The sequence below is a fragment of the Drosophila suzukii genome, chromosome X (assembly GCF_043229965.1).
Source record: "Drosophila suzukii chromosome X, CBGP_Dsuzu_IsoJpt1.0, whole genome shotgun sequence".
NCBI classification, from domain to species: Eukaryota; Metazoa; Arthropoda; class Insecta; order Diptera; family Drosophilidae; genus Drosophila; species Drosophila suzukii.
The window spans coordinates 22,916,937-22,930,180 of record NC_092084.1 but is presented as its reverse complement, the minus strand read 5'-3'; the positions used below and the strand labels follow the sequence as shown (position 1 = coordinate 22,930,180).

The following is a 13,244-nucleotide window of genomic DNA, read 5'->3' as shown; positions in this document are numbered from 1 at the left end:
AAACATCTTAAATTGACAATTTACAACATGTAAAAGTAAATTGAAAATAGATAAACAGATAAACAGATAGCGAATATATATGTACATATCTTTGGTTTTATAGTTGTATTTAAATTACCAAAAAAGAAAAAATAGATAGTACAATAATTAAAGGAAGCGTTATACTAATACAATTAGAAGTCCATTTTTGGCGGTCGTTACTTATTGTAATATTTAAAAACAGCTGATGTTCTAAAACGCTTAAACCGCCAGTGCTGGGTAACTCACGGAGGTAAATAAATCCAATGGTACCCGCTTCCATTGGACTTGTATTACTACCCAAAACCCCTATAACCATCCAACAACCGCTGTGCCATACAAAACTACCGCTTAAAATAAATTATATTCACTTTTCTGCTCACGAACAAGCACCCATTTCAAATGCAACGGCTGGTTGCCAGCACTGGCCGCGCTGCAGTCCAGTGTTGTGCAACGCGGCGCATCGTCATGACAGTGTGGCAAAAAACAATGGCGAGGCGAAACTAAAAAAATTGTGTTGCTGACATCTGGTCGCTTGCAAAACTATTTCGAGCAGATTTTGTGATATTTCGTTGTGATCGGTCGATAAATCCCTAGGTTTTTTTTTAAGGGGAAGTGCGAAGACGTCGTAGCGGTTGGGAAGACAGCAAGGAAGGTGAGCAAAGGGCAGCAGATTGCGAAAAATTCAATTATATTTCCGCGACCGTCTGTTTTTTTGCATCGCTGTGTGTGCCTGTGTGTGCGAGTGTGTGTGGGAGCTCCGTGTATGACGTAAAGCAAACGCATTTCCCACGATTTCTTTGCCTGTGTGTGTGTGTGACTCTCTTTTTTTTTGCATCTAATTAGGCGACGAAAACATTGATTGGTTGCCAAAGGCCGTAGTTTGTTGATTTTTCGGCCAAAAGGGCCGCCGCAGCTGCATATGTGTCGCTATGTGTGCCGCTCGGCTGTCAGTGTTGCACAGTGCCCGCCAGTGCCCACAAAATGGGCGCACAACAACAACAACTACTAGAACAACAACGGGAACGGGATTGTATTGTGGATGGGATCAAATCCCTTGTTTAGAATTCCATTCCCATTCCCGCTCCCGCTTCCGCATTTCCCTGCAATCCAATCGGCGTTCTTCGTTTTTGTTATCCGTTGCCAGACGCAACGCGAAAAAACGACAGTTGGCATTTAAATTCGGCTTAAACGCACACCCATACTGGCGCAGGTCAGCAAGCAGCACAAACACACACACACACACTCGTTAAAACACTCGAAAAAAAAAACAGACGCGACCTCGGCAAGCAGTTGCCTGCGATTTAGCCGTCATTCCAAATTTCCGATTTTGGGGCTTCCATTCCCTTCTGGACTCATATCACTCCAGTAGTTAGGTTTGAGTAGAACGACATTATTTTCGACCTCACAAAAAATCAGTACTCTAATTTTTGTTCATTTTTTTTCTCTTAAATATTTGTTCAGACAGCAGACACAAAAAAGTAGTTCTACACAACTAACGGGAACAACAACAACATCAACAACAACGTCCTCCTACACAAGCAGTCGGCTAAGCAGTGGAGCAAAAGGATATTCGTTAGGAAAGATCCAAAGACAACGACAGCTCCGATCCTCATCCTCATCCGAAATGGACATGATTACGGTGGGGCAGAGTGTCAAGATCAAGCGGACGGACGGTCGCGTCCACATGGCCGTGGTGGCGGTGATCAATCAATCGGGCAAGTGCATCACAGTCGAATGGTATGAGCGTGGCGAAACCAAGGGCAAGGAGGTGGAACTGGATGCCATACTCACGCTTAATCCGGAGCTGCTGCAGGACACCGTGGAGCAGCATGCCGCTCCAGAGCCCAAGAAGCAGGCCACCGCCCCGATGAACCTATCGCGCAATCCCACACAATCGGCCATCGGTGGCAATCTCACTAGCCGCATGACCATGGCCGGCAACATGCTGAACAAGATCCAGGAGACCCAAACGATCCCACATCCGCTGGGCAATAGCAATAGCGGTAATACGAACAGCAACTCGAACGCCACGGCTGGCGGCGGCGGAGGAGGCACCACTACCACTACAACTACTACAACAACTGGATTACAGCGACCACGCTACTCGCAGAATGTTACCGGTCAGCAGCAGACGAGGATCGCCTCGGCGGTGCCCAATAACACATTGCCCAACCCCGGAGCGGGAGCCACTGCCAATGCTCCGGCGGCCCAGACAGCCGCTGCACCGGCCAGCAACACGACCCAGGGAGCCGGCGGCGCACGACGATCGCATGCATTGAAGGAGGTGGAGCGGCTGAAGGAGAACCGCGAGAAGCGTCGCGCCCGCCAGGCCGAGATGAAGGAGGAGAAGGTGGCCCTGATGAACCAAGATCCGGGCAATCCGAACTGGGAGACAGCGCAAATGATACGCGAGTACCAGGGCACGCTGGAGTTTGTGCCACTGCTCGATGGACAGGCAGTCGACGATCATCAGATCACCGTGTGCGTGCGCAAGCGACCCATTAGCCGCAAGGAGGTCAACCGCAAGGAGATCGACGTCATCTCGGTGCCGCGCAAGGACATGCTCATCGTGCACGAGCCGCGCAGCAAGGTCGACCTCACCAAGTTCCTGGAGAACCACAAGTTTCGCTTCGATTACGCCTTCAACGACACTTGCGACAATGCCATGGTATACAAGTGAGTACTGGCCGAGTTCATCTATCTATCTATTGAATCTATTGGTTGAAAGTCAAGCAAATCTATCTATCTATTATATCTATCGACTGAAAGCCAAACAAATCCGTATTTGGGTAGTACAAGCTTCGGTTTGCTTGGCTTATAGCGTTGAAGGATTTCGTTGAGTTACTGGTGCTGTTAAACAAACATTGGATTTTCTTTTTTTTTATATAGTGGCCTCAAATGCTATTCGTAAAATACTTCTTCAGGTACTGATCATATTTAAATGTGCCTTAATGAGTTTATATTCATGGGATTAATCTTATCTGTAGGAATAATTTGTGTTCCATTCATTCAAATTTAAAGCTCATCAAATCGGGAATTAATTCTTATCTATTTGAATCATCATGTTACCCTATAAAATATGTCTTCGCAAACCATTTCGATTTGATTTAAAGATAATTTATTTCTTTATTAAATAAGAATTAAAACATTAATGCAAATAAAATAGTTGCAAACTTTCATTCAAATTTAAGGCTCTTGAAATAACAGATTAATTCTTATCTTTTATGATACATTATGATATCATGCATACCCTATGCAAGAAGTCTTTTAAAACAAATTGAATGTTTGTATATATTTGAAAACTATTTTTATGTGATATATGATCGTTTAAATCTGCTTTTAATAACAATTAAAACATTAAAACAAATCAAATAGTTGGGAACTATCATTCAAATCTACCATTCATCAAATAGCAGATTTATTTTTATCTATTCGATTCATTATGATATCATTTAAATAACAAATTGAATGTTTCTATTATGATTACAATCTATTTTTATGTGATTACAAGATCGTTAATATTCCTGAATAGAATAACAAATCATAAAAGTTCGAAATAGTTTATGAGTTCCAATGTTTGCTGAGTTCCAATTGACTAAATATTTATTGGGAACTTGTTTTGGTGACTGGTCTGGACGCTCGGGCATCTCTGGCCGAGCGCCTCGTTTGAGTCATGCCGACAGAGACGGCAACAGAAACCGAAACAGAGACATGCATCCGAAAGCGGTTGCTCCCGAAATAGCCAAGTTTGCTTTGTATGACTAAGTCGAAGGCCCAGACATACGCCTCCCCCCGCGATGGCCGATCCACGCTCGAACTCTATTGTATTGAATTCTTCCAGCGGAAGAGATTTCGAAAAGTAACTGCCTTTTGGCCCGGCATTTGGCCATTAGTAATTGCTTGCTTCAATTGAATTAAAGCGGCTCTTCACTTTGTTTATCTGCTGCTGTCCGACTTTCGTTTGCACCCCTTTCTCCGCCAACTTCTTGGCTTTAAATCGGTTTCCGGTTTTTGTGCTCGGCTGTATTATATGGCTATCTGGAATTGGTAACGCCATAAACACCATAAACGCCACACGTAAACGTTGCGTCACGGCGAACTGCAGAGTATACCCCATGAGTAATGGCGGGGATTAATACGAAAGACTGTTTACGATAACGAGTGAATCGCCAGCTGATTGGAAAAGAATCATGCCTTATCATCAAAAGACCAATACTTAGGCAGAAAATAATTATATTCACAATTTTATATTGTTTCTTTGCATTTTTATGGGGTGTTTAACCTGTAGTTTATTATACAGATGGGGTAGTCTTTGACTAAATCAAATTAAAATGTTTAGGTGCAGTTTCTTAATGTTATGTTAGAGTTCTAGTTTGTTAACTATTAGAGAAAGTTCGCATTAAGCTTACGACAAACCTGTGAAAGAGGATTTTACGAACTTTTTGTCAATAAATTTAACACGAACATTGCCTCTAGTTAGAATTTTCATTCAGATAAACACCAACATGATATTGAAAAACTGCATTTATTAGAAAAAGCAAGTTTAACTTGACGACAAAAGTTAACAGGACATTAAGAAATAGGTCTGACAAACCTGAAAAAGAAGAGGTCAAAGTAAACATAAGAAAATTTACCAATCAACAAAACTTTATTTTTTTAAAAAGCAAATTTAACTCGAGCGACAAAAGTTAACATTACATTGAGAAATCGGCTCTCGAGTACTACATAATTTTAAGTGAATCGAAATTGAAACATGAGCATAACCTAGTAAAATAATATATAACTTTTACTCTTGCTTTTTGGAATCGATATGGTTTCTCTTTGAACTTTTGAACTACAACTTAAACTTTCAACTTTCACTCTTCTCCCGCAGATACACAGCCAAGCCTTTGGTTAAGACTATTTTCGAGGGAGGAATGGCGACGTGCTTCGCCTACGGCCAGACAGGATCCGGCAAGACGCACACAATGGGCGGCGAGTTCAATGGAAAGGTGCAGGACTGCAAGAACGGCATCTACGCTATGGCGGCCAAGGACGTTTTTGTGACCCTCAATATGCCGCGTTACCGCTCCATGAATCTAGTCGTTTCGGCCAGTTTCTTTGAGATCTATAGCGGCAAGGTGAGTGTTATATGCTATGTTATGGACTGCTTCAGCCGACTAATCATGGATTCCCTCACCAGGTATTCGACCTTCTGGCCGACAAGCAAAAGCTGCGCGTCCTCGAGGACGGCAAGCAGCAGGTGCAGGTGGTTGGCCTCACCGAGAAGGTGGTGGACAGTGTGGAGGAGGTGCTAAAGCTAATCCAGCACGGCAACGCTGCCCGCACCTCTGGCCAGACATCGGCCAACTCGAACTCGTCGCGTTCGCATGCCGTCTTCCAGATCGTCCTGCGACCGATGGGCACCACAAAGATCCATGGCAAGTTCTCGTTCATCGATTTGGCGGGCAATGAGCGTGGCGTGGACACCTCATCGGCCGACCGGCAGACACGCATGGAGGGTGCCGAGATCAACAAATCGCTGCTGGCGCTCAAGGAGTGCATCCGTGCTCTGGGCAAACAGTCTGCCCATTTGCCCTTCCGTGTCTCCAAGCTCACACAGGTGCTGCGCGACTCGTTCATTGGCGAGAAGAGCAAGACCTGCATGATCGCCATGATCTCGCCGGGACTGAGCTCCTGCGAGCACACGCTCAACACGCTGCGCTATGCGGACCGTGTCAAGGAGCTGGTGGTCAAGGATATCGCCGAGGTTGGCCCCGGCGGCGATCGCGATGTCATCGAGATAATGGACGACGAGGAGGAGGAGGACCTTAATCTGGTGCATCCGCACTCGCATCAGATGCACCAGAATTCGCATGCGCCGACCTCCCAGTCGCAGCATAACCAGCGTGTCGGCGGTGGCGGACCTGGCTCCCATCACTCGGGCAGCATTCATAACAACAATAACAATAACAACAAGAACGGAAACGCTGGCAACATGGACCTGGCCATGCTGAGTTCGCTGAGCGTGAGTATTCCAACCATTTTTCTCCCAATATTTTCCACGTCCCTGTGTCCGCCCACCATCTAGACATAACCAAGACCGTGCTAAGTTTAATTGGAATTATGAATTATGAATTATGCAAAACAACTGGCTCTGGGAAGATCTGGGAATGGCGGGAATAACGCAAAATCTTTTGGCTGTGAACTATATCTTATCATTTGGTTTTAATAGCAATTCAAACTTTTTTTCAAATTGTTTTTATTTGTGCAAACAAAAATTTGTAATGTCGTTTTGATGTTGTAATAATAATATATACCTTCCCAATGCATTGAGCTAAAAAAAACAGCAAACATGGGTTATAAATTCAATGGTCTTGAAAGGGTTATCAAATCGAATAGGCCACCTCCCTGAGCAGATGGCTTTGCCTTTAGCCTCACCTCAGTCACCCCAGTCACATCCACTTGGAGCTCAGTTCGCAGCTCATTCCATTCAGTTCGGGTTATAGCTTCAATAAACAAGTCAATCGAAACGACCTAACATAATGCCTAAATTTCCGACTAAGCGTTTTAACAACGAAGCTGCTCGCAACAGCAAGACACCAAATATCGCGAGGTATACCAACTCACGCGCTCTGCGCTCCGTCTACAGCCAGTTGCCTGGTGCGGTGGGCGGTCAGAGAGCAGGAGGAGGAGCAAGTGAAGCTGGAGCTAGCACTGCGCCGGCTACAACGGCGCCGGAATCGCCCCCACCACGCGTGTGGAACTGCAACAAGCCCAAGGTGGCGAAGCCAGCGAATAGGACCTACAACGTTTATGCCAAACGGCAGACCAATTCCATGGGCAAAGAGGGATCCAAGATGAGCATCAGGCAGTGGGCACATCCCCCGTATCCCGTGCACCGTTCCAAGGAGCAGAGGAACAGACAGAAAGAAAGACCACGCAATTTCGAGGCGTTCTATGTGCCCTTTGAGCCACTGGAGTCCTTGAACCAGTCTTTCTTTGTGCCGCTAGACGACAACCGAGAAATGCCCCAACCCAGGCGTCAGAGAACCAAAGCAGAGATCCTCCCAGCAGAGGCGAAAGCCAAGGAGCAGCCGCGTAATAACTCCTTCCGGCGGCTGCTCCCAGCAGGAGAGCGTTATGCGCTGAAGTCCGCCGAGATGGCCAGCCTGATAGCGAAGGCCAAGTCACGCCAGCGGATGCTGAAGGCCAGAGAGGAGATGGAAGTATATGATGGGCCCTTGCTGCCACCTCCGCCGCAGTTCGCCGAAGATTCCAGTGAGTCCAGCAAGCGACTGATGCTCCAACGCTCCCGCACGGAGACGCTCTTCTCGACCTTCGACTGCGACGAGATGCTGTACAAGTACGCCTGTCGTCTGCCCTACATCCGGGATCCGGCCAATCCCAATGGCACACGACCGAGGATGCCACGATATCCGTCCAAGTTGACGATCTAAATTGAAAGGCAGTCAACCACTTGGCTGCATTTCCACTTCCTTATATTTTGTTATTTCCCGAGTTGGCGCAAAAAAAAATATTTCATTTGTTTTGGATTTTCACTGAAACCCGAGGTCCTTTCGGGTCATGCAGGATTGGTTCCGCCTTTGCATTTAAAAGACTATCCTGTAGACAGTGAATTAAAGTAAATAGTATTCCATTCAATCGTCTTTCATCAAAAGGGAAACTTATATCTTTATTTTAAGGGTGTGAAAGGGTTTTCATCTATTGGATACATATTATTGGATTAAGTTAATATTTGTAAAATATTTTAATTCCTAACAATTGTCAAATCACACACTTTAAAACCCTATCCATTACCATCTGCAGGAACACGAGATGTCCGATGAGTTGATTGTGCAGCACCAGGCCATCGACGACCTGCAGCAGACGGAGGAGATGGTGGTGGAGTACCACCGCACCGTCAACGCCACCCTGGAGACATTCCTGTCCGAATCGAAGGCGCTGTACAACCTGACCAACTATGTGGACTACGACCAGGACTCGTACTGCAAGCGGGGCGAGTCGATGTTCTCGCAGCTGCTGGACATCGCCATCCAGTGCCGGGACATGATGGCCGAGTACCGCGCCAAGTTGGCCAAGGAGGAGATGCTCTCGTGCAGTTTCAACTCGCCGAACGGCAAGCGTTAGTCCGTGTATCCAGCTTGATCACCTTTCCCCCCTCCAACCCGTTCTTTTTTAAATAACTACTATTCCCCTCTGGCTTCCCATCTTTGTGAAAAAGAATGCTCTAAATGCACTCACACAAGAACTTTAAATTTTAATTGGGCCCTCACGCGGCCCCCTCGCCAGTGGATGTGAGTCTCCCCGGAGGCTCTGGTCCACACTTGAAGTCCTGGCGACGGGGGCTAGTATTTTTACAAACAGAACAATGAATGAAAGGAACATGAAGAAACCTATATTTATATAGCATATAAATAAAAATGTCTTGTAAAAATAAGACTTGTCAGCCCCCTAAAGCATCCTCTGTCTCTCTTTCCAACTCGCTGTCGCTGCGAGAGCTAGTTTATTAGGTTTTTAACTACATTAATAATCGAGGAGCGACACGGGTGAAAGCCTGTTTAATATATACTTTTCGATCTAAGCACGGGAACAGATACAGATGCAGATTTACCATGACAGCAACACACCAATAACCGAAAAACTAACTAAACAGCAGGCCACGACTTTGCTGGGTTCTCTTTCAGTTATGATTATATGATTATAATTATAATTTCTGCGCAGTCGATACTTTTGTAAAAGAAAAAGACATTTACTATATTATAATTACTACTTACATACGTTCTACTCTATTTATAATATGAGATTCCATTTAATATAATTACCTTATGCGATTTGTACCCTTTTCATTTATTGTCCTTTCAATGCTCGTCCAGAGTTTGTTCATGCCACGGCACAAATCTATTATATTTTACGACTACATACGAACTAATCGCGCATTGTATTTATTTAAAGGCCACAAAACTGTATTTAATTTGTATTAATTTATTAAAATACTTGCACCAAATCCAATTTACATACATAATACGTATTCCCCCGTAACTGTAATGATTATCTTATGTAACCGAACTGCAATCTTTGCCTGAGAGATATTTAGCCAGCGAGTGTTTTTTTTTGGATACTTTTAATCCACTTCCTTTCGTTCTCTAGATCCATATATCCTTATATATAATTTACATTATATTTTTTTTGTCATTCTAAGCGACTTCGGTGAAGAATTTAAAATGCAAACTGTCTTTGCTATTATTATTTAAAGATGATTTGCATTTCATTTTGTACTAATATTTATTACATACATTTAATTACGTTTAAACGACTAAAAACTAAACTAAACTATCGAAAGCAAATCAAACGAAACTTAACCAAATCATGGATTTCCACACACGGCTTGTACTGCGTTGAAGAAAAAACACAAATCGGTTCCAAATAGCGGAGAGCATAGAAACTTAGCCTTAACCGAAAAGAAACGAAAAACAAAACAACAAACTAAACTAAATCGAAAAATGAAAAACATACTCACGTGCTTCTCCTAAAGTATTTTATCCAAACAAGACGTTTAATCATTTTGTTATTGCATTTCCTCAGAGCACTATAAAAGTACCCCCTCCCAAAGCAGGCGAATGATATCCATTTTTTAATCCACCAAATGCGAGTTTTTAAAACAATGTTAATATGGAAAAACCAACTGAATGAGTGCTTCGATATTATGCGGTATAAATAATGAAAGTGTTAGGACTTGGACTCTAATAATGTATTATTAAATATAAATAATAAATTATATTGTAATAAAAAGTGAACATACACAACTAAATTTAACATTAAAGATGTGTAAAGCAAAAACAAATGCATTTTTATTTTCAAAGGGGATCTGGGCTGCTAAAGAACTTTGCATACTCGTATGTGTACAATTTTAGAAACAAATATTAAAATCAAAATCTGAGAAATTGCGTTCGGAATTGTATCAAATATTTTCATATTTCAATATAATATCCAAATGCATATCAAAAAGTCAATAGAAATTTTTTTAGCACCAAATTTAGTCTAACCTCCAACATAAATTTAACAGTATTTGAAAGGGAATCGTTTCTATTCAAAGCCTTGGGCTTGTCATTTCCTTAAAAACAAATAATTGAATTGTTTTTGTGTATAAACCTTTTTTTTAATTTTAAAAATTCATATTTCTATATTTATATTTTTAACAAAATTATTAACAACATGGAAAATTACTAACAGCATGAAAGGTCTGATAATTTTTTAAACAAGTGTTCAAAAATATTTTTAAATATTTCTGAATTTAATTTTTAAACCAATTCAATTTGGTATATAGAGTAGTGATAGTAAAGTGTCATCTCTAGGCAGCCAAGAGTTGCCAGATTAGGGGGTTCCCCTTAATTTAGGTGCCAAGTTTGAGGGAAATAATTTTTAGGAAGGGAAATTTCGTGTTTCTTTAGGGATTTCAATGTAATTTTGGTGGAAAATATTCAAGAATTACTAATCTTTTATATTAAGAAATTGTATGCTAACACCAATGCATATAAATCATGTGTAAATAAATAAATAAAAATTGATTCTTTTTTTTGTTAAATTAATTTATGTTTTTTTTAAGTATATTTAAACATGTTTCGTTTCGAATTAAACTAGTTTTTGAATTTGGGAAAATTTTTTAATGGTAATTCAGGGCTGGTTTCAGGGGAAAGCTGTTTTCCGCCGTCTGGCAACCCTGGCGGCCAAGTGACGTGGAATTGTGTTGTGTCAACTTGATGCAAATGCAATGCTAGAGCGTGTAAACCTGGTCGTGTTCAAACTGCCGGATCGGAAGCGTAGCTAAAATGTTGGACTTTGTGGTGATATTCACCAAGGGCGGCGTGGTGCTGTGGCACTCGTCTGCCTCCGAAGGAAGCTTCGCCTCCTGCATAAACAGCCTGATACGTGGCGTCATCCTGGAGGTGAGTGGACATCGCAGTGAAGGACCTATCTGCGGATGGTTGTTAATGGTTTTCCCTTGCAGGACCGGAACACAGAGGCCAAGTACTTCGAGGAGGACCACCTGGCCGTACAGTTCAAGCTGGACAACGAACTAGACCTGGTCTACGCGGCCATTTTCCAGAAGGTGATCAAACTGAACTACCTGGACGGTTTCCTGGCGGACATGCAGGCGGCCTTCAAGGACAAGTTTGGCGGCATTCCGTCCTCGGAGCGACTGGGCAACGAGTACGACTTTGATCGGGAGTACCGACGCGTGCTCAGTGCCGCCGAGGAGGCATCCGCCAAGCAGGTGAAGGCCCCCAAAGCCATGCGCTCCTACAATGAGTCGCAAAAGTCAAAGAAGACCGTTGCCTCGATGATCCAGGACGACAAGAAGCCGGTGGAGAAGCGGGTCAACATCCAGGAGAGCCCACCGCCCTCCAAGTCGCAACCATCGTCGCCGCCAGAGAACGGGGCCTCCATGGACGACATCATACGGGAGAATCGGCGTAAGCTGCGCGAGAAACTCACGCCCACCAAGAAGACCTCGCCGGGTGATCCCCGGCCCAGCAAGTCGACGGCCTCCGAGAAGGCCGGCAAGAAGCCGCGCGTCTGGGATCTGGGCGGCAACTCCAAGGATGCCGTCATGCTCGATCGCTCCAAGGATACGCCCGAAGATGTGCAGTACCAGAACATCAATAGCGAGGTGAGTGGGGCTTAGGAAGGGGTAAAACTAAAGGGTTAACCAACCAAGTATATAAACATACCAGTTTTTTGAATTACCCATCAAAACTTTTACTTATCCATAACCATATTATCGATTGAGCGACTCACACCCTTCATTTCCATCTCTTCCCGAATGACAGCTGGTGGGCACTATGCAGGGCGTGATCCGCGACCTCGACGTAGAGAGCGAGGACGATGCGGAGAACGAGGAGGAGTCCTCTGAGGAGGAGGAGGAGGAGCTGGTGCAGTCCAAGAAGAACAAACGCGGTGGCCTGCTCTCCTACTTCAAGGGCATTGTGGGCGCCAAGACCATGTCGCTGGCCGATCTGCAGCCGGCGCTGGAGAAGATGCGCGACCATTTGATATCGAAGAACGTGGCCACAGAGATTGCGGCCAAGCTGTGCGATTCGGTGGCCACTAGTCTGGATGGCAAGCAGATGGGCACCTTTGACAGCATCGCCAGCCAGGTGAAGGAGGCCCTGACCCAGTCGCTGGTGAGAATTCTCTCGCCGAAGCGGCGCATCGACATTATTCGCGATGCCCTGGAATCGAAGCGCAATGGCCGTCCGTACACGATCATCTTCTGCGGCGTGAATGGCGTGGGCAAGTCCACCAACCTGGCCAAGATCTGCTTCTGGCTGATCGAGAACGACTTCAATGTTTTGATCGCCGCCTGCGATACGTTCCGCGCCGGTGCCGTCGAGCAGCTGCGCACACACACCCGCCATCTGAATGCCCTGCATCCGGCGGCCAAGCACGATGGCCGCAACATGGTGCAGCTGTACGAGAAGGGCTACGGCAAGGATGCGGCCGGCATTGCCATGGAGGCCATCAAGTTCGCCCACGATACGCGGGTGGATGTGGTGCTCGTGGACACAGCGGGACGCATGCAGGACAATGAGCCGCTGATGCGCTCGCTGTCCAAGCTGATCAAGGTGAACAACCCGGATCTGGTGCTCTTCGTGGGCGAGGCCCTGGTGGGCAACGAGGCCGTCGACCAGCTGGTCAAGTTCAACCAGTCGCTGGCCGACTACTCCTCCAACGAGAACCCGCACATCATCGATGGCATCGTGCTGACCAAGTTCGACACCATTGACGACAAGGTGGGCGCCGCCATCTCCATGACCTACATCACCGGCCAGCCAATTGTGTTCGTGGGCACGGGCCAGACGTATGCCGACCTTAAGGCCATTAACGTGAACGCTGTGGTCAACTCCCTGATGAAGTAGTGCCCTCCATAGGGGAACCACCACCACCTATCCTTTCCACCTCCCTTCAATGCTCTTTGTTTACATCTCCATCTGACCGAATCAAATACAGTGCTTTTGTCTATTTTGTTGTTGAGTAATTGCAATGGTTTGCTTCTGGGAGGGGAGCCATATCAGATAAGTTTAATTAAATGGAATTGTATTTGCTTTTGACCGTTAGAATTATCTAACTAAGTCTTAAACTCTTTAATCGATTTAAATTTATGTATCATATAGTTTACATAGCCTAAGGAGTACCTGTAAGGGATATGTAAAGGGATACAG

The 13,244-nt window shown here is 44.8% G+C and overlaps 3 protein-coding genes across 4 annotated transcripts; all 3 read left to right on the top strand.

The window, feature by feature from the left end:
- The first annotated feature begins 490 nt into the window (after positions 1–490).
- Klp10A (kinesin-like protein 10A) lies at positions 491–9,046 on the top strand. Of its 2 annotated transcripts, none has more exons than XM_017067711.4 (5): positions 491–673; positions 1,483–2,697; positions 4,895–5,141; positions 5,204–6,028; positions 7,831–9,046. In XM_017067711.4, the coding sequence occupies exons 2-5, from the start codon at positions 1,646–1,648 to the stop codon at positions 8,149–8,151; spliced, it is 2,445 nt and encodes an 814-aa protein (XP_016923200.2). In that variant the 5' UTR covers positions 491–673; positions 1,483–1,645; the 3' UTR covers positions 8,152–9,046. The 2 variants fall into 2 exon arrangements, with proteins under 2 accessions (XP_016923200.2, XP_070853943.1); XM_070997842.1 differs by lacking the exons at positions 491–673; positions 7,831–9,046 and adding exons at positions 1,076–1,231; positions 6,092–6,343.
- Positions 6,496–7,719, top strand: LOC108004702 (uncharacterized). The gene has a single exon (XM_017067714.4). It carries the CDS (start codon positions 6,546–6,548, stop codon positions 7,458–7,460), a length of 915 nt encoding a protein of 304 aa, XP_016923203.2. The 5' UTR covers positions 6,496–6,545; the 3' UTR covers positions 7,461–7,719.
- A 1,702-nt stretch (positions 9,047–10,748) lies between the features above and the next one.
- On the top strand, positions 10,749–13,060 carry SrpRalpha (signal recognition particle receptor alpha). The gene is made up of 3 exons (XM_017067748.4): positions 10,749–10,967; positions 11,030–11,692; positions 11,853–13,060. Exons 1-3 carry the CDS (start codon positions 10,851–10,853, stop codon positions 12,939–12,941), a joined length of 1,869 nt encoding a protein of 622 aa, XP_016923237.2. The 5' UTR covers positions 10,749–10,850; the 3' UTR covers positions 12,942–13,060.
- Positions 13,061–13,244: the final 184 nt, after the last annotated feature.

What these genes read in the sequence shown, in the direction of transcription:
- LOC108004702 (XM_017067714.4), top strand. Translation starts at nt 6,546, where the DNA reads ATGCCTAAATTTCCGACTAAGCGTTTTAACAACGAAGCTGCTCGCAAC.
- Klp10A (XM_017067711.4), top strand. Translation starts at nt 1,646, where the DNA reads ATGGACATGATTACGGTGGGGCAGAGTGTCAAGATCAAGCGGACGGAC. An exon ending in GACAATGCCATGGTATACAA is followed by an intron (nt 2,698 to 4,894) that starts GTGAGTACTGGC and finishes CTTCTCCCGCAG; the next exon opens with ATACACAGCCAAGCCTTTGG. An exon ending in TTGAGATCTATAGCGGCAAG is followed by an intron (nt 5,142 to 5,203) that starts GTGAGTGTTATA and finishes TTCCCTCACCAG; the next exon opens with GTATTCGACCTTCTGGCCGA.
- SrpRalpha (XM_017067748.4), top strand. Translation starts at nt 10,851, where the DNA reads ATGTTGGACTTTGTGGTGATATTCACCAAGGGCGGCGTGGTGCTGTGG. An exon ending in TACGTGGCGTCATCCTGGAG is followed by an intron (nt 10,968 to 11,029) that starts GTGAGTGGACAT and finishes TTTCCCTTGCAG; the next exon opens with GACCGGAACACAGAGGCCAA. An exon ending in ACCAGAACATCAATAGCGAG is followed by an intron (nt 11,693 to 11,852) that starts GTGAGTGGGGCT and finishes CCCGAATGACAG; the next exon opens with CTGGTGGGCACTATGCAGGG.